Source organism: Trichosurus vulpecula, chromosome 1 (assembly GCF_011100635.1).
Source record: "Trichosurus vulpecula isolate mTriVul1 chromosome 1, mTriVul1.pri, whole genome shotgun sequence".
In the NCBI taxonomy this organism is placed as follows: Eukaryota; Metazoa; Chordata; class Mammalia; order Diprotodontia; family Phalangeridae; genus Trichosurus; species Trichosurus vulpecula.
This window is the reverse complement of record NC_050573.1, coordinates 526468284-526494840: the sequence shown is the minus strand read 5'-3', so window position 1 is coordinate 526494840 and position 26557 is coordinate 526468284. Positions and strand designations below refer to the sequence as shown.

Sequence of the window (26557 nt, the reverse complement as noted above, 5' to 3'; positions counted from 1 at the left end):
GCTACACATCACATACTAATTTGCAATATAATGTTGAGTATGTATTTTATTCTGTCTCTATCATTCTAAATTAATTGAGAGCTTGTACAGTGTCTTTTATCTCTTTGTACTCACAGAGACACAGATCACTAGGTCTCACAAATATTAAATGACAGGAGCATGAAGTCAGAGTTGAAAATAAGCTTAAAGGCCACAAAGTGATACTTCTTCAGGTTACAATAAGTCCTCCAAAAAAAATCTGACATTTAGAATTGAATTAAAATTATAGAGGAAAAGGAAGAGCATCAAGTAAAAAGGAATACAAGGTTTGTTTGGTCTATTCTGAGGATAAAGAATAGAACTATTTATAATGTTCACATATTCTTATTCTGAACAATAGACATCTACTTACGATCTGTGAATTTTTCTTTCTTCCTTCCTTTATTTTTTTTACTGATTTTGTTAAGAAATCTACTGGTTTTCCCGGGAATACAGTTAGGCCCAGTTTTATAAGCAAAGGAACAAGGATTGGCAAGATCTCTGAGAAAAATAGAAAACAAAAAATGCTTATGAAACTGTAGAATTTTATGAGAGATGCTATCACCTTTATTTAGATTATAGATGGGTAGATTAAGTACCAACTTACAAATTGTAATATGATTTACTCATTTCTTTTTTGACATCACTAATCGTCTGTGAACTGGTGGGGGTCAATGAAAGGCCCAACAGTGGAAGGGAATCTCTCTGTCCTGTGCTCATCCCTGGCTGTAGGTTAACTGCTAAGCGATACATGACTAACCCAAACAGTAAATAATTTTCTGTTGGATTTAGGTCAGTGGCTCTCTAAAAAGCCCTCCCTCCCTAACAGATAACAATTAAAGTGTTGAATATCCAGAATTACTGAGATTGTGTTATAATCTCTCTATGCATCAGTTTAATCCTCTGTTAGACTTGATGGCTTCTAAGTTTCTTTCAATCTCTCAATTTATGATTCAATCTATTGAGTTATCTTCAGGAATATCAAGCCCACTGAATTTTTTAGTTTTCATTTCTATAAAGGAGAACCAACTTACCCACTATAAGCCTAAGTGGGCCCAGAGTATTAGATCCCAGTATCTTTTTGATTTCTCTGACAAAGGGATCATCCTTGTTATTCAAGGAATCAATATTGACACTAAATGAAGTACTGGTGATCACATCCAGGCTGAAGGCTCCAAAGATGCTGAGAAAAGAAAAGAAAAAAAGACTCAGAACAGGCACTACCTCATCTTTCTTCTCCAAGCAAAGACATAAAGTGAGTCTCTCCACCAGTGGTGTCAAAATCAGTAGAAACCAGGGCCATTAAATGATTCCAAAAGATACCTGTGGGCTATATATTGAACTTAGAAAACCACATATTAATATTACCTGTGTTCTACTTTATTTTACTTTATTACCTATTTTCAATCACTTTTTAATGTGGTCTGGCCAGGTTTGTTGACTGTGCTCTATGTTCAAGCCTGAATGGCATAAAAGCTGGAGTTGAAAATGGCCAGTAGCATCTACTAGGTCAGATTTTTCAGAAAAAAATGTTGATTCTTTTCATTAAGGACCTAGATGTCCAAAAAGTATTTTATAAATGAACGAATGATAGATAGGACAATTTGGGGACAAAAGGCATAGCAGTCCTGATTAGTATTGTCTCTCAATTTTCTTGAGCCATTAGAGAAGGTTTGGTTTCCCTCATTTAACCATGGGTACATTTTCCTACCCACGATGTTAACACTCCCTATTTCCAATTAATAAGCTATCATTTACAGAGTGCTTACTATGTGCCAGGTACTATTGTAGGCACTGGAGATAGGAGAAAAACACAAAAGCATCCTCTGGCATCAGAAAGCTTATATTCAAATAAGGATTGTAGACACACACAAATACATATGTGTATATATATATATATATGTATATATATATATACATATATATATATATATACCGATTAATATTTAGAAGATAAATAGTGAAGAATTGGAAGGTGGCAGCATAGAAGAAGGTACTAACAGCTATACCTCTGACCCCTTATTCTTCTGTCTTCTTCAGATTATCTACAATATCATTCCAACTCTTATCTTCATGTTTTCCTTTTTTAATTTGTATTTATTTTATTTTTAATTTATAATATAAAACAAGCATTTTCATAACATGGAATAAAAAGATGCTCACATATGAAAGTGCAAATCTATAATGTACAACTTGCTATATTTTTAAATATATAGTAAAGTTATCACATAAATATGATTTTCTGCTTTCTTTTCCTTCACCCCCCCCAAGCTATATATGGGTAGCATTAGACACAATTTTACATGTGTGTGTGTGCTTGTGTTTCCGTGTGTTTGTGTGTGTATGTGTGTATAAAATCATTCAGTACATGCTTCTATTTATCAGTTCTCCCTCTGGATGCAGATAGTATCTTCCTTCATATGTCCTTTGTAGTTAATTTGAATATTTATAATAGTCAAAATTGCTTAGTCACTCAAACCTGCTCTTCAGAAATATTTCTATTACTGTGTACGACATTCTTTTCATTCTGTTCATTTCACTCTTCATTATTTTGTACAAGTCTATCCATATTTTTCTAAAATCACTGAGTTTATCATTTCTCAGGGTGCAGTAGTATTCTATCACAATCATTAACCACAACTTGTTCAGCCATGCCCCACTTGATGGCCATCCTCAAGATTTCCAGCTCTTTGTACCATGAAGAAATCTGCTCTAAACATTTTAGAACATAGAGGTTTTTTTTTCTTTTTTCCCTAATCATCTTTGGAAATAGAACTAATAACAGTGTTGCTGGGTCAAAGGTTATAGTCACTTTAAAATACTTTGGAAATAATTCCAAGTTGTTCTCCAAAATGATTGAATCAATTCACAATTACATCAACAATCAATTAGTGTCACTGTTTTTTCCACATCCCCTCCACCATGTGTCATTTCTTCTTCAATCATTTTAGCCAATCTGATAGGTATAAAGTGATATCTCAAAGTTATTTTTACTTGCATGGTTCTAATAATTAAGAACATAATGAGCCCTTAAAATGTAAGAGGAATGGAATATTATCCAGAATGAAAGAGGTGATGGTCCTGGTACACCCTATCCTAGTCAGACCATACCTATATTATTGTGTCCAAAGCTCTGGCCATCACATTTGGACATTGATAAGTTGCAGGTAATAGTGTACAATGACTAGTTTGATGATGTGATTCAAAGCAAAAGGTCTGTTGAAGGAACTGAGGATACTGATAGTTTAAATAAAAGGCAATTTAAGGAAGATACTTATAGTAATGATTTAAATCATTTTTCATGTAATTATAAATTATTTTGTTTTCTTCATCAGAAAACTGTTCATATTCTTTGACCAGTTATTAATTGGCGAATGACTCACATTTTTTGTAGATTTGAAAAAGTTCCTTATATATTTGAAAGATGAGACCTTTATCTGAGATACTGTCTACAAAAATTTTTCCCCATTTTCTACTTTCTGTCTGATCTCGGCTAAATTGGTTTTATTTGTTAAAAAATAAACTTTGATTTAATGCAATCAAATTTATCCATTTTTAAAGCTCACTCTGCTCTCTAGCTCTTCTTTATTCATAAATTTTTCACCTATCAATAAGTCAGATAACTAAACTAGATAATTACTACATTTTGATATAGTATAAGATCTGGCACTACTAAACCTCCTTCCTTTACATATTCATTAGTTCTTTTGATATTCCTGATTTTTTGCTCTTCTAAATGAATGTTGTTATTTTTTTCTAATTCATTAAAATATATTTAGTAATTTAATTGGAATGTCATTGAATGTATAAATTAATTTAAGTAAAATTGTAATTTTTATTATATTGGCCCTGCTACACATAAATCATTAATATTTCTCCAATTACTGAAACATGTTTTTACTTGCATAAAAAGGTGAGTTTTTTTAGTTTTGCTAATATAGTTCCTGGGTTTCTGTTGATGGGTATTTTATACTGTCTACAGTTATTTCGAATGGGAAACTTTTTCATGTTTTTTATTAATAAATTAAATAACTATAAATTATTCTTGACTGACAAAGGCACAATTAGTAGGTGTTCCATGAATGGACACTGAGCAAAGGCGGTTGTTAAAGAATAGCCAGATAGACAGGAGGAGGACCAAAACAGAGCAAAATCACAACACAGAGAACAGAGAACATCCAGAAAGAGAAGATGGTCAACAGTGTCAGATGCTACAATGGGACCAACAAGGATTAAAATCCATAAGAAGTCATTTATTTGGAATTTAAGAGAGCAGTAATAAAGATGGAGTTAATATGAAAGAGAAGCATGAAGCACAAAGAGATCACTCCACCCCAAAACTACTCTAGAAAATGGAACTGACTGGCTAATGGTCAGGAAGCCCAGGTTGACATAGGGACACTTATAAAGATCTTTAGAAAGTGGCCAGAAATTAGCCCTAAGGAACATTCTAGCAACTCTGCCCAAGGAAAATAAGAGGTATTTTTTAAAAATGCAACACTGAGAACTCATGTAGGGTATGCATTGAAAACAGGCAGATTGTCACTCCTTACACCTTTCTGGGTCAAAGATGCCATGTGGACATGGAAGGGAACAGGACCCAGAGGAGAGAAAGAGTTACAAACCCTATCAAGCAAGAGGGAAGTTCACAAGCAAGCAACAATAATGTGCCTCCAACCCCAGGAAAAGTTTGTACTCAGCTCTAATATTTAAACCAATCTGAAGCCCAATGAGGGATAATAATGAAAGGAATCTCAGACCCAGAGGGAAGCCTACAGTTCCCTCATTCTGAACCAGGAGAATTTTCCCACTGGATGATAGGGCCTCAGTCTAGCAGCACTCTATCCCTACTCAGACCCAAAGACAAGTCAGAAACCTGCAAAGCTCAGACCTCATTTGGTCAAGAAGAAAGGGGAAGAAACTGATCAGACTTTGCCCTGACTAAGACCACTTAAGGCATCAAAATCTCTAAGTTCCCATCATGAGTTGGCATTTGGAGCCCAGAATAACAAAACAAAAAAGCTGCAATAAAGCCAGCCCAGATATTCCTTCCAAAAGTGTGTAGAACCTGGACCTAATGTAAAGTCTAGAGTCAGAAAGTTGGAAAAAATAAACAAACAAAAAGAATTCGATAACAAAAAGATATTATGGTGACAGAGACACTCAAAACAGAAACCAACAAGAAAATAGCTCCAAAAAATCTACAAGCAAAGCCAAAAAGGAAAACAACTTGGGCACAAAGTCAAATACGATTTCTGGAAGAGAAAAAGCAAGAGGTTAAGAAAAGAGTTTAAAATGCTTTCATAAATGTAAAAAAAAGATCATTAGTAGTTTTGGAGAATTTTTTTTAAACTATCTTAAGGCTTAGGTGAATGACAAATTTGGAAGCCAGACTACAGAAAGTTCAGAATATGAAAAGATAAAGAAAAAAGAAGCAAAAGTAGAGTCCAAATGTCAATAATTTTCTCAAAGTGCTTAGGCTCAGAAGGAAAGATCTCACCATGTTGTCTTTACACTTGCTTTGTTGATTAAAAATTTAAGAAAATAATTCTAAAAGTGGGGCTTCAGTTTCTGAGGAAAGATGGCAGGAGAGAGACTTCGGCAAGCAGGGTCCTGTTGCTCCTTAGATTCCTACAGCTGTCACCCCATACTTACTCTTTCAGAGTCACAGGCTTGTTTTTCTCTGCTTCCTTCCGCATGTTCTTCACTAACACATCTCCATATTGATTAATGATGGGAAACATCTAAAGGCCAAATGACAATACTTATATGTGGAAAACCCAATTCCAAAACAAACCAGATTTCCAAAGTGAGAAGAAGCACAATTGTATTTCATTACTTCATTTCTCATTTTAGAATGTAAAGAAGGATATATCTATAGTAAGTAGAGGCCATCTATTCAAACTTACACATTTTAAAGAAGATGAAACTGCAGCCAGAATGCTTGAGTATCTTGCCAATGGTCACTCAGGTAATTTGCATTAGATGTGATATTGGAGATTAGGTTCTCTAACTGCAGACACTATGCTCTCTACCTTACCACAAAAAATAGGAAACAAAATGTTCCCCTAAAGGAAGCTCAAACTTGCAGGCCTACTAATTATGCTTTTTCTAGAGAAAATCATTGAAACTTATTTTGTTTACTCTCCCCTAGATTCAGTTTTCTAGAATTTGACCAATGTCCAATTCTTTACCTCCTTGAGTTTTCCACTTGTAAATGTTGGAGACAATATTGTTCGAATCCTCTTCCATTGGTCATCTTGAACAACTGTAATAGCACTCTGCAAAGTCTTTGCTGGAATAATTCCCTAGGAGAAAACAGTAAAAGTCAAGACCATTCTTTTATTCAGCTGTGGAACCAGAGCTAGAGGTGTATTGCATTTTCTGGTATAAAAATTAATTCTTTCTAAATATTTGTAGTTTGTTATCTGACGCTTTACATTCCATGCACTTTGATGCCAAGAATTTACTTTTCTGGATACTCAAATCACACTGCAAAAGCTGCCTTCTGTCTCCAGCTTAAGCTTCGTTGCCCTCAGTCAGGCTGTCTTGCCTGCCCTGTCTTCTGCAAGAATGTCAATAGTGAAGTTACTGTTTATAGATGGCCTAGAAATTGTGTGACCCTTAATATGTTTAGCATGCTTTCCCCATTACTCTTCCTCTGTCACTTACCCGACGATTGGTGAAGACAGAATAGCACTCTTTTACCATCACTGATTTGATAATCTCTGGGTCCATGATGGCCAATACAGGTTGTCTGCCATCAAAAAACCTATATCCCCAAATGGAACAAATTGCATGAGTCATAAAGTTACAGTGTTGGAAACAGAGACTGCACATAGGAACTGTAAACTAATGGCCAATAACTCAGTGCGGCCTTATATTGCTCTAATTTAAGATGTGGAAGGGAACCAAGAATCGAAAACAAAACTCATGAGAGAATATTTATGAAATACTTAGTGCATGCTTAAGTTAGAATCCTGTCTCAGACACTTCCTACCTCTCTGACCCCATGCAAGTCAGTAACCTCTTTCAGACTCAGTTTCCTCACTGGTAAAATGAGGGAAAAATAGCATAAACTTTAGAGGGTTGTTGTGTGGATCAAATAAGTAAAGAAATTGGAAACTCTCAGAGTAGAGTTTATTCTTCTTCTTGTTCTTGTTGAGTCATATGCTGGGAAAGGGGAATGGTTAAATTGAAGAGAAGACTTTTGAATTGAGTTTTAAAAATGGTCAGGCACTCAGTAGGAAAAGGAAGGAAGGAGGGAAGGCATTTCAATGACAGCAAACTGCCTGAGCAGTCACAATGGCATGAGAGTGGCAAGTGTGTTTGGGCACCAGAGTCATCCAGTTTGGCTAGAGAACAAAGTGTGTAGAGGGGACTGATAGGGAATAAGCCTGGAAAGATAAGGTGGTACAATGCTAGGAAGAGTCTTGAACATCAGTCAGTAGTTTTTGAATTTTACTTAGTAGGCAATAGGGAGCCAGGGAGGACTTTTGTGCATGTATGTGAATGTTAACAGACACAATAATAGTTACTCTTGTAATTATATTAAGGATGGATGAAATGACTCAAGAAAATTCCAGAGGACCCATTCATGATGAAAAAATGTCATCTATCCCCCAAGGGACAACTGATGAACAATATGGTTTTTCCCTTTATTTTTCTTGTGGGTTATTTTGGAACACACTAATATGGAAATATGTTTTGCCTGGTTTCACCTATATAATTTATATCATATGATTTGCTTTCTCAATGGATCAGCCAGGTACTGGAGAAAAGGAAAGTATTCCAAACTCAAAATTTTTTAAATGAAAGTTGAAAAGAAATAAACAGTTTTTAAAAATGAATAATCTTTAAAAGGACCAAGTAGAAGGGAGATTGGAGGTAGGAAGAATCCTGTCAGGAGGTCACAACTATATTCTATATGAGTGCTAATAACAACTTGTACTAGTGTTGGCACTGGTAGAAGTAGGATTATAAAGGCATTTGAGAGATGTTGCAGAGATGGAATTGAAAATTCCAGGAAACTGAAGGAATCTGAAATAAGAGGGAGAAAAAGGAGATGAATATAACCCTCATAATTATAAAAATAGACAACCATATAGATCAGAACTTTCAAACTTATAGATGATCTACAAGCAGCTTTAAAAATCGTGGTTAACAGATTGAAATGAAATTGGAAAATGTTTAACAAAATAAATAAAAATATAATGCATTATTGCTGTTGTTTTTTAGTCATTTCAGTCATGTGCAAATATTTGTGACCTCATTAGGGTTTTTTGGCAAATATGTTGTTAGCCATTTCCTTCTCCAGCTCATTGTACAGTTGAGGAAACTGAAGCAAACAGAGTTAAGGGAATTGCTCAGGGTCACACTGCTAGTAAATGTCTGAGGTTGATTTGAACTCAGATCTTCCTGATTCCAGGCATGACACTCTATGCACTGTGCCCCTTATGTTCCCATCTAGAGTTATGTACCATGAATTTGAATTGGGTAAAACTGACCCAATTTCTCTATGAATGATCTTTTGCCTTATAATAGAAATAGCGAAATATGTTATTGGGATTCAGCCTAGAATGAGACTATGGAAGTTGGGATTGGTGGAAGAAAAGAGTTTGAAGGATTCTAGAAGAGTAGATAAGAAAGCATTACAGTGGCAAAAAAGTGGGTCAAATAAAACTCAAAAGAAATAATCAGAACAGGAAAATAAGTGGTAAAGGACCACCACATACAATAAGAGGACTGCTAGGTTTAATGGGAGTGACCAGATGAGGTAAAAGGAAATTGGTGGTTAAATTGTCAAATTTTAATTTACGATTTTGGTATTGGTGAGATTGTTAGTTCAAAGGTGTGAACATGCTCACTGGAGGTGGGAAAGCAACTCTTTGGAACTGTAGAGGTTGAGGACTTGCCTGGTCAGGCTATCAACTGAAATATTCTGTTGTAGTCAAGAGCAGGGGGTGAAGCAAAGGAGAAGATGGTGAACCCAGCACCAACGTCATTGGAGAAGTTGGGAAAGTTACTTGGAGGTGAGCAGATAACAAATGGGAAAGTAAATAGAGGATAGTAAGAAAGAATGATCTTGAAACAACAGTGATGATTAAGGAATATACCTTTTCCATTTTCTAACTGTGAGTATTGGGTGGAGGGAGTAGAAGACAGAAGAGAAAGCATTTTAAGGGATATGGTACTTCAAGAGACAGTCAGGTTTCTATTAAAGCAAGGAATTAGAATTCAAGCTGTTACAAAGGTTTATAGATGTGTAGGAAAGATGGTAGATGATAGGATAGCAGTTCCCTGAAGGACAGAAGCAGTTGGTGATGGAAAATTCAACTGGATTGGGACTCAGAAATAATTGGAGTGATTAGAATAAGGAAAAGTATTCAGGATGAAGTATTGTGGATATTTGGATGAAAAGTAGTGAGAAAAATAGCCCACGATTATGAAGACAATACAAGAAGTGTGCTAACATGGCATGCTTTCACAGATCACTCAATAGATTACCCTCCTGACAGTTTAAGATAGAATTTAGAATCTTGGTCTTCCAAATCAAGTAAAATGTAACACAAGAAGGAATGACCTGGTGTAAGATGATTAGTGGGGAATAAGTCTAATGGAGTAGCACAATCACATCAGCAAAGGACATTTGCAGCTACACAGCTTTGCTGATATGATGTCTCTATCTACCTATCTATGTATCTATCTATATACATGTATATATACACATATATGTGTTATATGTATTATATGCATGTACGTGTACATCCACAGATATGTGTTATAAGTATGCATATATATGTATGTACACACATATATGTGTGTGTTCTCATCTGCTCCCTATATACTTATCCCTTCCCACATGCACTCTACCCATCTGTGTACAAATGTGTGATTCTCCAGGAATAACTCCAATGGAGATCTCTTCTTACCATTGAATTTTAGCATGTTAGTGGGAGAGTGAACCCAAAGGTTGTAGAAGCCATGTTCTGTTGCCAATTAATTTTCATTAATATTTAGTTATATTAACTGTTACATACCATTTGTACTATGGCTGACAAGTAAAAGTAAAGCATTTGCATTAGTGCTTAACAGCTAAGAATTGGAGAGGATTCTGGCCATCTTCCCAAATCTCTAGAAACTGTTGTAACTAATAGAAGGGTCCAGACTGATAGAGTATCAGATGCTACACTAATGTTAACCAATGTATCATTGCTTACTCATGGAAATTAAAATGAGATTAGTTCATGTGACATTATGTGATTTACAATTCCATATATAATTATGTATCAAACAAAATTTCTAACATTTCTAAAAATTACACTGTTGTTTAACTCCTCATACTCACTAAGAATTATACTTTTAAATATGTAATTAATAAGAGTCTAGACAGTGAATTAAAGAAAGTGGAAGAATACTCTTCTGAAGTAAAATTAATTCTCAAAGAAATGGTGGTTACCCTCCTTGAGCTATATGGTATTATTCCTCTGATCATCTTTTTTCACTACTATTCTTTTAACATGTTGAATTGTGCAACAGGAATGGAAGCTCCTTCAGGGCAGGAACTCTTTCAGTTCTCTCTTTGTATCTGCATTGCTCAGCAAGCCTTTGTAGGCCCCCTCAGTAGGCACTTCATACAATATTTCCTTATTTCTTCAACATTCGCATTATCATGGCACTGAACTAAAAACATGGGGATATGTACAGAATCCATGACCCAGGATAATATCATACTAGGTGCATATGTTACTATTCTATAGGCATGAACTAGAATTCTGTGGCATTAAACAGGTCTCCAATACCTCTACCTTCACAAAATTATTTAGGTTGCATGGGAAGCTATTAGGGACTGACTATTGAAATGTTTAAGTATCAAGGAAAGCTAGATAGAATACTCACCCCCAGATTCTCCCATATTTTTTAAAACAAGTCAGGTCAAAATTTGTAACACCCTGCAAAAAGCATTTTAAAAGCAGATATTGGCATGAATTCTTAAAAAAGAAAAATGTTAAAAATGCCTTATGTTAGGAAGTTAAATATAAAATAATTGTATTTTTTGCTATTGTTGTTGTGATACTCACTTTGCCTGGAGGTTGTTTGTTGCCCATCCCCATTTTTACTCATTGACATCTGACCCAGCTCAAATGTGGTCACTTCCACAGTCTTTCCTTATCTCCCCAGCAGAAAGAGATTTCTCCAGGATCCTTCCTCACTTGATTTTAACTCTAATTTCTTTTTCCTCTTCTGTGAAAGACTATTTAAAGTAGGGATTGTTCTATTCACTGTATTTGTGACTCTGTGCCTCTAGAACATTGAAGGCACTTAATAATAGGGATTGATGTACTCTATACAGTTATACCCTTACTATATTCTCCTTTAAGTTACAATTGTCTTAATATAAGTTATTCTCTGTAATGAATAATAAGCTTGATGATGTCACCTATCATTGACTTATTTATTTTTGTATTTCCACTAGTGCAGGGGTTCTTTGTAATTTAAGTGTCATAGACCTTTTTGGTGGTGTATTGACTCCTTCCCAAAACAATGTTTTAAAATGCATAAAATACATAGCCTTACAAAAGAAACCAGTTTTTCTAAAACTAATTATCCAAAAAATTTTCATTTCCCATGTCAAGTATCCTTGATTTAATGTCTTTCACAGAGTATCGTTCAAAGAAAATGATTAATAGATATCCATTAAAAGATTGTTAACATAATTATAATGACAAAATCCTTTAACAGATTCCTTTTATACTTAACAGTATCTTACATTTTCTAATGTTATTTCACATGCATTTCATGATCCAATGTGTCTCATTTGATTCTCAAAGCAACTGATGAGGTAATGAGTAAACTGAAGGATAGAAAAGGTGAATGGTTGCCTTATCTCAACCACTGACCCATCAATTAGTTTCTTTGGACTCTAATTCTTGCCAATTCGTGACATATCTTCTAATCTAAAGCTTCACATGCAGTCTCTCCTATTTATGCATCAATATCTGGAGATAAATGCTACTGATTGGTCAGTAGAAAGGCATAGAGATCTTTCTAAACTGGACTCAAAACCGAAAAGTCAAGTTCTGCTTCTCACATATGCTGGTTGGGTGACCATAGACAAGGTAATTAATGGATGCTGGAGATAGCTCTCTAAGCCTAAAAGTTGTGGGAAAAGTCAGGTGATAATAGCCGGTTACCTCACCTGGGAAATCTTGTGTCAGTTAAAACACAGGCCTAATTATCATCCCCTAGAGGACTGAGGGCACAGGACTCAAAAAGAAATACCTTTTGAATCAATGGCTAAGTCTGCCAGAGAGTATTAATAACACTGACACCCACACAGGCAGAATTTACTGTAACCATTCAGTGCCTGAGCCTTGTTAATGAAGTCCTTTGTACAAGGAAAAGAGGGCCTGAATACTACTACACTCTCTATCCTATAACACTGAAGGACAAGTGCTCTATAACTTATCTTTAGAAAATCTAACATATTACAAGGAATTAAAGATCCTAGAGATGAAGCCGAAGTCCAAGCCTCTCATTTTACAGATGAGGAAACTGAGGCTGACAGAGAATGATTGATTTCCCCAACATTACATAGGTAATAAGCATCAGAGATGGCATTTGTACCCAAGTCTCCTGAGCCAAGAGCAAATGCTCTTTCCACTATACAAAGAGAATAAAGGAGAACTCAAAGAAACTTACTTTGCCATAAGAAAGAAAACTGCCAAAGAAAGGAAGAGGTGATGGTCCTGGAATTCCCAGGTCCTTAAAGAGCTTGTGTGTCCAGGTCCCATATCTGTAAAGCAAAGGAAAAATACAAAGACATTAGAGCCAAGGCCAAGACCAAGGACAGAAATGATGCAGCCCACTTGTCAGTAATCAGAAGGGGAGGAGCTATAAAGGTAACTCTAAGGCAAAGCTTGGTTCACTCAGATACAGATGCCAAGGGGGCACTTCCAGAGATACTTCATGACTCCCACAAACATCCTGAGACAACACAAGCCTAAGCTGAGATTCCTTGAAGTCCTACCTGCAATTCAGTAAGGCCTGAGAAAACACATTAGGTATACCGAAGTTGGGCAAGCCTTGAGAAAACCATCATCACTATTCTTCTAGAATATATTTCCCATCTGCCTGGACTCATTCCATCATTACTACAACTGAACTCTATCGTGCTGTGACTAGGACCAAATCTCCATTGCTAGACTGGACTCAGTCCATGGTCAATGCAACCTACATATGACCAAGACAGATGAGTACATGGGCCTGAGACATGAAGCTCTCCTCTCCAGGAAACCAATACAGCTCTAGTGCCTCAGACACCAGACCACTCATCTTTAGAACCAGAACACCAGACACCACGTAAGTAAGGTGGATTTTAGTGTAAATAAGGTGGATTTCAGTCTGTGTGAAGTGGATTTTTGTCATTCTTTCTTATAGTTCAGTTTCCCAGGATCCATGGCTATAAGAATCCCTATTTCCCAGGCACATGGCAAAAACATCTCCACCATGCTTTGTGCAGTATTACACAATGATAATTAGTACAAACATTTGTGCTTAAATTGTAAACATTCACTGTGACTGTGCAGTGAGATACATGGATGAGGTGATATAAACTTGTGAGTCTATTGCTGGCAACGTGCCTTCTTTGTCTAATGCCCTATAAAGCAGGTGGGCACTGGTCACTGAGTTGGGGAACCCTTGGAGTTGAATGCACAAGCTGGAATGCTGTGTGTGCCATGACTGGCCCCATCAAGGCTTGGGGGGAATGTTTGCCTCAACTCATCAGCATTGAGGTTTAAGGGGATTGAGGGGCATGCACAATTTGTGGCTGTCTCAATTGACCCCATCGAGATGTAGGGGTAGTTGCCCCCCACTTCTTGCTGGCACCTGCGATAAAGGTGAGTAGGGAATGCTGTAGAAGGTTGTGCTCATTATCAGCAACCCTTGTGAGAAGACTAAACTAAAATAAAGTAAGATTATTAACCCCTTTGAAGCTGTCTTTCCTGTCTGACCAGATCAAGAGTGAATCTGTGCTAGTAGCCATCCTGTGTGCTAGTGTTATCTTACATACCACATTCACAGTTTCCAATATCTTTCACTCAAATCAATGACCCACCCCAACACCAAAGATTTAGATACCACACCTCTTACTGTTAGGACCTTATGTACAGGAAGAGCTCTTTACACCATTCCTAATATCATCCCTTCTTTGACACTAGAAAGAAATATAACTGTTTGCTAAGACTAGTGTACTCCTACTATTTACTCTTCCATTTGATTAGAGAGCTCCCACATGACTAAACAAAAATCACCCATTTGCCTTGCTTCCATTTCCCATTCTCTTTTCTCTACACATCATAGTCCTACTCCTCTCAGGTAGCAATCCAGCTCTTCCCACCTCTTCCATTGTGTCCTCTGGGTCTGCATTCTATTATCAACACATTTCCCTTCATCTCCTGGGTTCTCACGACTGCAGGTATAAAATCCCAGGGGAGGACTCAGTACGCTCTTCCTTTGCTCCTTATTACCCTTCCCAGACCCTTTCTCTGGCATTACTTAGCAACCTGTCATCCTTTGGTTTTCACTCTTCCCAGATATATCTTACCCAATCTAGTTCTGGAAGTAGTTACACACTGGATTACAGCTGGTTTTTTTTTTCTCAAGCACTTCAGACACTGGCTCACTCTTCCTCTGCAATCTAACCCTGACCTTATGCCAGATGACATAAAAATTCAGTTAGTCCTCAGAACACCTTTGCCTCACTATTCCTTAATTTCAATTCCTAATTCCTATTCACTCATTTCCTATCAGTCACATACAGCAATAATAACAACCTTGATCTCATTATCACCCCAAATATTCTTTTTCCATCGTCAAGGGTGCTAAAATTGTTTTATCTGACCACATCTTATAATTTCTTTTCTCTCCTCATCTCATTTTTTATAATCTTATTTTTCATCTTTACTTTGAACTCTAGTCCCTGAACCATCACCATTCAGTATCCTCATAAGTTGTGGCTTTACTTTTTTTGTTAAAAAAATAATTTTATATTAACAAGTATTGTCACATTCTCCCTCCATCTTCTGTCTTCTTCTTCTTCTTCTTATTATTCTTCTTCTTCTTCTTCTTCTTCTTCTTCTTCTTCTTCTTCTTCTTCTTCTTCTTCTTCTTCTTCTTCTTCTCTCTCACACACATGCACGCATACACACACACACACATACACACACATATACACTGGGAAAGGAAAAAGGAAAGCAAAACCTCTATAACAAATTTGTGATTTTCTACAAGGATAGATGGACAGATAGATATAAGATAGTTATTTGGATAGATGTTAGATAGATACATATAGATATGTGTGTATGTGTGTGTGTGCATACATATGTATGTATATATAGTCCTCTTCTCTTTTTGGTTTAGTGCTTGGATATCCTTGGTCTACTTCAGATTGGATGATTATTTCAAGCTCCCTCTCCAAGCTCTGCCTTGGGCTGGGGGCCAAATCTGAGATCCATTCTATGCTAGCCTTACTTGACTTGCATTTTGGCTTATAATCTCATTATCCACCTGAAATTGCTTCCTCCAATGGCAACAACAATCTCTTAATCGTGAAATCAAATTCAATGACTTGTTCTCAGCCCTTCCTCTTGCATGCTCTCTCTTCAATATCCCTAACATGTTCACTGCTAATTACAAACAGGATTTATTCACCCAGACATAAAAAAATCATCAATTGTTGTAAGGTGGGGGAAGATGTGAGACACCTTGTAGCCAGAATGGCCTTTGTTTTCTTTGAATGACTCAGCTTACCTCATTGAGCCTCTGGACACTGTGGCTTGCTCTTCCGGGGCAGGAAGCCCAAAGAGCATTCCAGGCAGCAGACAACTTCCTGTGTGATGAGTCATGGGGCTGGCTGAGGGGAGGTGTTAACGGCTACGCTAGGGGGAGGGGCCAAGTCAAGAACCAATCGGCCCTGGTCGTTCAGGCGGTGCTTGATGATGTCAAAAACTCTATAAGAGGGGAGAGGACAGCTTGAAGATCCTCTTTTCCTTTTCCGGTTGGAGCCAGAGACAGTTACAGCGACAGTTACAGCGACAGTTACAGAGACAGTTACAGCTACAGTTACAGCCACAGACACAGCTGAAGCAGGAGCTGCCAGTAGCAGAGCTGACCTACGGGAGGAAGCTGAACAAAGACTTCAGTCCAGTGGGTAATCTTATTACCATAGAGGGGGAAACATGATTTTGCTTTACGCAATCATGCTTCTCTGTAGCCTCCTGGTTACTCTTTCAAGGCGTACTTATTGGGCCTGGAAGCTTTTGATCAATATATCAAAATGGGGTTGCTGGTTCATGGGTTGGTTACTGTGGAGCCTAAATAAATGTTTTGATTCTTCTGCCTTCTACTTTGAGAGTTTCTTATATCCGGCGGTTCCGAACGTTTCAGACATGTTTATGATCCTCTTTGAGATTATAAACTCTGCCCTCCTAATACATTTGGCGACCAGGATGGGATCGCTAGGTATAAGATCTCTATTTAGAAGCAGAACAATTCCAGAGGAAGAGATGAATATCCCAGGATGGGAGGATCCATTTTATTCCTCCCTAGCAAAAGAATTGGCTAAAAAAGCTGGACCCTGTGAAAACTGGGAACCAAGGCTACGGAGAGGAGATCCTAGGGATTTGGAAAAGTGTTTACGAGAAGTTGGGATTCAGTCAGGGGCATCACTATCTAGGCAAAGCTGGATAGTGTTATCAGCCTACCGGCTAGTATACGAAAGATTGAGATTAAGTGAAAGACATGGGGGCACTCCTACCCCACAGGAAGAAGGGGAATCTCAGATAGCAGGAGACCAAACTGACTCAAATGAGAACTTTTCTATTAATGTGGCTAAGAGCAACAGGAGACCAAAAAAGCCCAGAGTGCATTTCAACCCAGCCCAGAAAGAGCCTGACTGCCTGCTTCGTCCTAGCCATGGTGGCAGAGGAAGTGAGTGGGGAGAGAATGAGACAATGTTAGGGGCTGAGGCACAAAACACTACTGGGGTTCAGGATGTGCCTCACACAGAGAATAGGAGATGGTTAAATGATCAGACAAGGGCTCGACCCATACAAAGGAGGAAGACAGAAACCCGAGGTGAAGATTCAGTTACAAGGGAAATTCAGGAAGATTTCTCACCGCAAGAGGTCACAGATATTTTGAGTAGATTCAGCCAAAGAATAGGAGAACCATTGATATCTTGGATGGTAAGACTCAGTGATCAAGGGGCCAGTGGAATATCAGTAGATAGGACAGACTGCATGAGATTCATAGGTATCAGCCATGATCCTCTAGTTCAACAAGCTTCTAGGGAACATCATCAGCAAGGAGATGGTGATAGCAGGACTACTCTGTTGGCATTAGCCGCTGTGGGATGCAATAAGAGATATGCTACTGATTCTATGTGGCCCACTGAGCACAGACCCTGGTATTCACTTAGAGATTGTATCATGAGACTAAAGGAGGAGGTAATGAAGACTGCCATTATGATAGGAACTGCAGACAAATATTACAATGATCCAATGGAACTGCCTCATAGGAACTTAATAATTAGGACAGCTCCCCCTGCTTATAAACAACTAATTTTGAATTTATTACTTGGAGAAGTAGGGAGCCGTCTTACAACAGTGATAAATAAGATTTTACAGTTACATGACTTAGGTGACTGGGGAAGGGATAGATCTCCTCGAGAGAGAAGGGTGAATAACCAGCAAACTTGGCGCCAAAGGAGAGTAACAAGGAAAGAAATGTTTACTGCTTTATTGAGAGCAGGGGTAGGTTTTGAAATGATAGATGGAATTCCAACCAATGAATTATATAGAATGTACAGAGATAAAGGCCTTGATAACAGGAGAGATAGGGAAATAAGAACTGCTCCTGCAAATACTACAGATGTTGAACCTTCAAACCCAAGTGAATCATATGAAAGGGAATACTAGGGAACAGGCCGAGCCCCAGTCCAAATTAAGGAAATACACAGGCTGGATTGTAGACCTCACATTAACTTGACCATATATTGGAAAAATGGGTCAAGTACGGTAACTGAGGCATTAATAGATACTGGGGCCGAGGCCACCCTTATTTATGGAAATCCAGACAAGTTCAACCATGGAACTCCTATTACCATTACAGGACTAGGAGGGACTGAAATATCAGCCAGGCAAGTTAAATTAATGATGAAAATTGGACAGTTGCCCAAGAAAGAATATAGTGTGGTTATTGTGCCTATTCCCGAATACATCATTGGAATAGACATATTGAAGGGTATGACCTTAAATTTACCCGAAGGGAAATACCAATTTGCTGTGAGGAAAATGGGCATTAATGCAGTCTTAGTGGGGAAAATCAAGATGGATCCAATCACTTTGCCCGAACCTTCTAAAATAATTACTTTGAGGCAATATCGTGTGCCAGGTGGGCAAGATGAAATTGCCAACACTATAAGAGAATGTGTTGAGGTAGGAGTGTTAGTCCCTACAACTACTCAATGGAACAACCCTGTCTGGCCAGTCCGAAAGTCAGATGGAACATGGAGGATGACAGTAGATTATAGACAGCTGAACAAAGTGACTCCTCCCTTGTATGCTGCTGTCCCAGACACGGTTACTTTAATAGAGAGAATACAAAAACGTGAAGGGACTTGGTATGCAGTTATTGATTTGGCCAATGCCTTCTTTACAATCCCAATAGACCCCAAGCAATGGAATCAGTTTGCTTTTACTTGGCAAGGCCGACAGTATACATTTACACGCCTGCCGCAAGGATATATTCATAGCCCAACTATTTGCCACAGGATTGTAGCTGAACATTTGGATGAATTAAAGTTACCTGGTGTACAGCTTACACATTACATAGATGACATCATGATACAGGGAAAGAATATAAAGGAGGTGGAGGAGAGTTTAGTATTATTAATTGACCATATGAAAAGCAAAGGATGGGAAATCAACCCCGCAAAGGTTCAAGGGCCAGCTCAAACTGTAAAATTCTTGGGGATACAGTGGAATAGAGGACTGCGAGAAATTCTCCCACAAGCTCGACAAAAAATCCAGGATTTTCCCACCCCTACCAATAAGAAAGAGGCCCAAAAGTTCATAGGGCTGTTTGGTTATTGGAGACACCACATCCCACATTTGGGACAGATTTTAAAACCCTTGTATAAAGTCACCAGAAAGAAATATGAATTTGACTGGGGACTTGAACAAAGTAGAGCTTTTGAGGAAGCAAAGGCTGCTATTCAATTAGCTCTAGACTTATGGCCTATGCAAAATGGGCCAGTGGAGTTACAAGTGACTGTACAAGATGACTATGCAAATTGGAGTCTGTGGCAAAAACAACAAAGCCGAAGTGTACCTTTAGGCTTTTGGTCAAGGAAACTGCCCTCATCTGGAGTGCAATATACACCTTTTGAGAAGCAGCTGTTAGCTGCATATTGGGCTTTAGTAGAAACTGAGCAACTAACTCTGGGTCATGAAGTGGTATTAAGGCCTGGAATTCCAATTATGACTTGGGTAATGAGTACCCCAGCTTCTCACAGAATTGGACATGCACAAGAGGCAAGCATAATCAAATGGAAGTGGTATATTCAGAATAGGTCCAGAGCAGGCAAAAATGGAGTTTCTGCTCTGCATGAATCTGTGGCGAACATTGATACTGAGAGCAATGAAAAGCCCCTTGAATCTAAGCAACAGATGGTACCATCCTTAGTGAAATGGAATAATGGATATGACGGACTAAATGAAGAACAGAAGAAACATGCTTGGTTTACTGATGGGACAGCAAAATATTTAGGACAGAAGAGACATTGGAAAGCAGTAGCCTATAACCCCTGTACAAGGAGAACTCTGGAAAGTTCTGGGATAGGTGGAAGTAGCCAATATGCTGAACTGATGGCAGTGCATCAGGCCATCAGAGCAGAGAAAGGAGGACAGTGTCATATATTTACTGACTCGTGGGCGGTAGCTAATGGATTAGCTACGTGGATGCCTACATGGAGGAATCAGAATTGGGAGATTCATGGCAAACAAGTTTGGGGTAAAGAGTTATGGGAAAATATATGGGACATGTCTTTGGTTACAGATCTGTCAGTTTTTCATGTTGATGCTCATGCAACCCTGACCACACCAGAACGTGAGTACAATGCACATGCGGATCGACTAGCAAAGATTGCTACTGAATGTATTGTCCCTACTCCGACTCCAACTGATGACCCAGCCTTAGCAAGATGGGTCCACCAGACTGCTGGCCATTTAGGGGTCCAGGCCACCCATCGATGGGCACAGGATCGAGATATCAGTATTTCTCATGCGTTGTTAAAACAAATAACAGAGGAGTGTTGTATATGCCAATTAGAAAAAGAACGAACTCTTCCTAGGATAGTTACTGGAGAAATAGCAAGGGGAAAAGTTCCAGCCCAAATTTGGCAGATAGATTATATTGGCCCACTACCCCAGGATAAAGGATGTAAATATGTATGTACGTGTGTTGACACCTATTCAGGTGTACTAGTGGCTTGTCCTTATAAAGACGCAACTCAGAAAAACACCTGTAAAACTTTAGATATTGTAAGTTTATATTATGGAACCCCAATGCAGATTCAAAGTGACAATGGGTCACATTTCAAGGGCAAAGAAGTGAAAAGATATTGTGTGTTGAATAATATAGAATGGATATATCATATTCCATATTACCCACAAGCATCTGGGCTAATTGAAAGAATGAATGGATTGTTGAAAGAACAGCTGAGAAAATTAAGCTCAAATAATTCATATCGACATTGGAAGGATAATTTGTCTATTGCCTTACGTAATTTGAATAATAGGCCCTTAGGGGGAAGTACACCTCTAGCCAGAATGATGACCCCAAATCTGCAGATCAGAGAACAGCAAACATGTGAGATCCAAAACATTGAATTTTGGACTGTGAGGGAAGATGTCCCACTACCAAGTCCAGGAACACCTGGTTCAGCAGGATATGATTTACATTGTATAGAGAATTTTAGGTTAAATAGGAAAGAGATAAGAAAAACCCCTACTGGAGTATGTATGAGAATCCCCAAGAATCATCTTGGACGGATATTACCTAAACCAGGATTAGCGGCTCAAGGAATACATGTATTGGCTGGAGTGATAGATTCTAATTATCAAAAAGAAATTGTTGTGACACTCCAGAATATGGGTAAAAAACCTGTACAATTTTGTAGAAATGATAGGATGGTTCAAGTCATTATTATCCCCTGTGAAAAAATACCCTTTGTGAAAACTGACCCTCCTCCCAAAATAACTACTAGAGGGGCAAAAGGGTCTTGCTCCATTGATAGAATAAAGTCAGGAGCTAAGGTATGGGTAAAACGGAAGCCAGATGATATTCCAAAGGCTGCAGAAGTTATAGCCCATGGGAAGGACAATACTGTAACAGTTGTCTATTCAGGGGAAAATAATTACCAAATCGTACCCCTGAACCATATATTTTACCGTGAATAGGTTATAATAATAGATTCACAGACTCCACAGGTATGGCTGATGCTGGTAAATGCCATAAGCCACTCAGAGGAAAGGTAACTTTGTGTGATTAACGGATGAAAACTTGTACATTTGGGGAAAGGCTGGGAGGACAATCCTAGTCTCTGTCTCATTTCCCACCTGAGTTTGGCTCTGATGTTGGATCTTTGCATAACTGAAATCTCAACCAAACTTGAGATGATTTTATTTGAAGAATTATAGTCCATACTTGTCTATTCTTTTTGTCCTTTGTTTTGGCTAACCTTGTTGCTAGTTTTGTTTCCTTCAGGCTTAAGCACCCTGCACTTTCCGGTGACTGCCTAAGCATGTAGCATTCTTGGAATTCCTGCCAGCTCGTTAAAGAAATGACCTCTGGAATGGGACTTTTTGGGGGCAGGGCCATCTCTACATCCAATTTCAGCATGAAGAAGCTATGGAAAATGAGACCTTCACCCCTCACCCCAAGATTTTGAGCCCCAATCGTTCAAGGGGGGTGGAAATGATGATAGTGTTCTGTTTACTTATTTTGTGTTATCCTTGCTGTGTTGTTTTATTGTTATGATATTATTGATCCTATGTAATGGATACAAGGATTTAGGGGTGGACATTTGAATTATTAATAATTATTTTGGGGATGATTGATTGAAGAGATTATCTTGCTGGGATCTAGGGGTGGATCACATTTGAATCGTAAACCAATATTTAGGAATGTCACCAAATGATATGTTTTGCTTTATAATGAATGATATGTTTTAGTTTCCTTTGTAATTGGATCACAATGTATGTTCTAGGATACATGGCTGATTAGATTATGTATCCTATAACAAGGGGTGGAGTGTAGCCAGAATGGCCTTTGTTTTCTTTGAATGACTCAGCTTACCTCATTGAGCCTCTGGACACTGTGGCTTGCTCTTCCGGGGCAGGAAGCCCAAAGAGCATTCCAGGCAGCAGACAACTTCCTGTGTGATGAGTCATGGGGCTGGCTGAGGGGAGGTGTTAACGGCTACGCTAGGGGGAGGGGCCAAGTCAAGAACCAATCGGCCCTGGTCGTTCAGGCGGTGCTTGATGATGTCAAAAACTCTATAAGAGGGGAGAGGACAGCTTGAAGATCCTCTTTTCCTTTTCCGGTTGGAGCCAGAGACAGTTACAGCGACAGTTACAGCGACAGTTACAGAGACAGTTACAGCTACAGTTACAGCCACAGACACAGCTGAAGCAGGAGCTGCCAGTAGCAGAGCTGACCTACGGGAGGAAGCTGAACAAAGACTTCAGTCCAGTGGGTAATCTTATTACCATAGAGGGGGAAACATGATTTTGCTTTACGCAATCATGCTTCTCTGTAGCCTCCTGGTTACTCTTTCAAGGCGTACTTATTGGGCCTGGAAGCTTTTGATCAATATATCAAAATGGGGTTGCTGGTTCATGGGTTGGTTACTGTGGAGCCTAAATAAATGTTTTGATTCTTCTGCCTTCTACTTTGAGAGTTTCTTATATCCGGCGGTTCCGAACGTTTCAGACATGTTTATGATCCTCTTTGAGATTATAAACTCTGCCCTCCTAATACACACCTCTTTCAAGATATCCTTATACCACTACTTTAGAGCTAGGTGGCCTGGTGGATAGAACACTAGACCTAGAAAGAGGAAATCTTTAGTTCAAATACAAGTGTCAACACTAAATAGATGTGTGATGATAGCCAAGTTACTTAACCTCTGTTTGCCTCAGTTTTCTCAGTAGCAAAATGAAGATAATAATAACTACCTTACAGAATTGTTGCAAAGATCAAATGAGAATATGGTTGAAGTTTGTGCCACAGTACCTGGAATTTAGTATATGCTTGAAAAAGTCGTTCTTTCTTGCTTCCGTGCTTTCTTCCTACTTTCCTTCCTTCCTCAATCTTTCCTTCCTAACTTCCTTTCTTCCTGACTTCATTATATACTGCAACATACTCAAGCTCATTATATACCTATCCAGTATATTCTTTGGGAGGCCCACAAATTTAAGTTCTCAAGGACTTTTGTACTGAATAAGACAAGCTTGCTGAACGTAGATATACTATATCATATTGTGTTACTTTATATTTCTGTCCTGTTGTTTTATTCTTAGGCAGGCTAATTCTTTTCTCTTAACCTCAAGTTCCTCATCTGTCAAATGAGGGAGAAAGTGAGTGTGTTGTAGAAGATAATTCCAAAGGTCTTTCCTAGGTTTCATATCCTATGCTGATATAAAAACTGTATTACTTTATTACCCTCAACCAACAATGGCTTAAAGCAGCACACATTGGGAGTTGTGATTTCTAATATGGAACTTAAAATGATAGAATCATAAATCTAGAGTATTAGGAGGCTTCCCAGTCTATCTTCAAAGTCCTCTTGTTATATGAATGAAGGAACAGAGGCTCCACTATTTAAGATCCTTGGTCAAGGTCACATAGATAAATGAGCATTGAGAGAGGAATCTAAATTTCGGTCCTTTCACCACAAAGTGCATTATCTTTCTAGTTTGCTGGGTGCCTCCTAAGCCATAAGTGTTACTGTAATTTTGGCATGAATGCAGAAGGTTCCCATGGCATTTAATATTCCTATTTCCCCTATGACCTTCTGGAATTTTCTGGTAGCTCTAAGAAAGAAACCTGGATATTAGGACTATGACATTAAACTATCTCCCTGTTCAATAAGAATTTCATTCATTCCGAACTGGTCATTTTTTATATCCATGTGAAGAATTACTAACAAGTACTCTCTATGCACTTACAGGGAATTCTGAAACTCATAGTGCACAAGTAACATATGAATATCAACTTCTACTTCCTGAATAAATTAAAATGATTCAGTCTAGAGGAAAAAAATAAAAGGATAATGTATGAATTTCTTCTAATTTATCTCTAACATTTAGCAGTGACAACTGTCTAATTTTGTGGTAAAGGAACCCACATACCGGGAAACAAACAAATACCTAAGCACAAAATGTTAATCGCCAATAGAGCATAATTAAATTATCGACCTTGAACATATCAGAAACCTTAAAAACATAAGGAGAGCAGATGCTGAAAGTTAGGGGGCTACAATATCTGCAGTTGGGTCTCTACCTGTTCTACTGCTAGTACAACTTTGGGTCTCATCAGCTTGGGGGATTGTAACACTAGACAAAATTGATCAACTGGTATATTTTGTACAGAGAAGCTTCCATCACTGACATGTATCCATGACATTTACCAATTTTCTAGTTCCCTGCCTTTCCAGGACAGTGATTAGATAAACAAGCTGGATAGAGCAGAAAAGGAATGCTCAACTTTTGGGGACACTCCCACCCCAGAGCCTTTGAAAAAGAGAATGCAGAAATAAGTCCTACAGAATTCCTCTAAACCAGCTGATAGAAAAGACTGTAGCATTTTCATCAGGATGAGCACTAGCAAATAAGCTGTAATTCTTTGGACATCAAGAAATACCTTTTTAAACTTTGAAAAATAAAATAGAGAACAAAATTGGAAAGGAAATAAGAAAAACAGGCAATTGACCTGAACTCAGGTTTCTTTAAGGAGTTTTCTCTGCTTCTAAACTACTTGACCAATACAAAAGGAATAGGCTCAAAGTCTCTTCTTTTGGGAAAAAAAACAATAAGGCCTTTGATCAAAGAGTTTATAGCATTCCCTTGACACTTTTTCTAGCAAACTATCTCAATTCATTTATATAAACAAAGAAAGGTCAGAAGTTTCCATTACAGAAATCATAAATAACAAATATATCCTTACATGATACAAAGAATACTAGAAACTTGCAACCAGTCATTGTGAAGTGTCCAGTGACAATCACAGAGGAGCTGGGTCTAATCCAAATTGTAGAAGGAAAAAAAGAGGTCACTTACAGATAAAGGAGAGTCAGGAAGAGAACAAGCAGTACCCAAGTTCCAACATTTAAGCTTGGGATGATGTTCATTGTCATGCTCTCTAGTCGGCCTATTCTTTCTGTCTCTTCTCCTCCTCTCTCTTTATGCCTTAGTCCTTAGTACCTCAGCTCAAGTGTTGTTATAATTCCTGACAAATTCTGAGAATATATAGACTGCAAAACATGGCTGGAGTTAAAGGGTCAACCAATGAAATTATGATCCAGCTGGGAAATTTTCTGGTTCCTGTTACAAGTCTTTATTGCTAAAGTCCAAGGGTTCATCTTGTTTGTCCTATTTCAGGAAAAAAATCTTGGTATCCTGTGATGGTCAGTTAAGTTTAGAATGTAATAATTAACCATTTTCAACAAATACTGATACAAACATCTTTGGGGGCCATCTCTGCATATCTGGCCACTCAAGCCAGATGGCCCCAAGAGAAAAAAAAAAGTTAGGCTGGTGACTTTGCACAGCCCTCCCTCACTTAAATCCAATGCACTTTCAAGTCATAGCATCACTTTCAGATGCCATAGTCCTCTTCGAGAATGAAGGACAAGCAACAACAAAAATAATACAAACATCTTTAATCCTTATCAGAGATAGTAGTGAAAAAATCAAAATGCAATTCAAGTTTTATGAAGTTTGAAGGACATATCAGTGTCATCCAACCTTTTTCTTGTTAGTTATTGACTTATTTCAGTCTGCCCGACTCACTGAAACAGCTGTTGGTTCACACTTCCAAACTGCTTAAGAGAATGTTTAGACCAGATCACAGTTCCGCCAAAAATGTGTTAAAATACCTGTTTTCCCAGAGCCACTCCAGTATTTGTGATTCCCCCTGGTCATACCCCTATCTGATGGGTGCAAGATGGTACCTCAAAATTGTTTTAATTTGCATGTCTTTAATTATCATTGACTTAGAGAATTTTTCATATGACTAGTTATAGCATGGATTTATTTCTCTGAAAACTGCTTATTCACATCCTATGACCATTTGTCAATATACAAATGGTTCTGTTCTTATAAATTTAGCCAACTTTCCTGCATGTGTTAGAAATGAGACCTTTGTCAGAGAAATTTGTTGCAAACATGTTTTCCCAGTTTCTTTGTTCAAA

General features: G+C 38.1%; 1 protein-coding gene across 1 annotated transcript in view; it reads right to left on the bottom strand.

Moving 5' to 3' along the window:
• Window positions 1-25614, bottom strand: part of LOC118833855 (cytochrome P450 3A24-like) — a 44478-nt gene extending 18864 nt beyond the window's left edge. Inside the window, exons 1-8 of the mRNA XM_036741271.1 lie at window positions 25425-25614; window positions 12721-12814; window positions 10918-10970; window positions 6691-6790; window positions 6213-6326; window positions 5674-5762; window positions 1053-1201; window positions 392-519 (exon numbers count right to left, since the gene is read on the bottom strand). Coding sequence (XP_036597166.1) covers window positions 392-519; window positions 1053-1201; window positions 5674-5762; window positions 6213-6326; window positions 6691-6790; window positions 10918-10970; window positions 12721-12814; window positions 25425-25501 — 804 coding nt within the window. The 5' untranslated portion in view covers window positions 25502-25614. The remainder of the gene's footprint in view (window positions 1-391; window positions 520-1052; window positions 1202-5673; window positions 5763-6212; window positions 6327-6690; window positions 6791-10917; window positions 10971-12720; window positions 12815-25424) is intronic.
• Window positions 25615-26557: the final 943 nt, after the last annotated feature.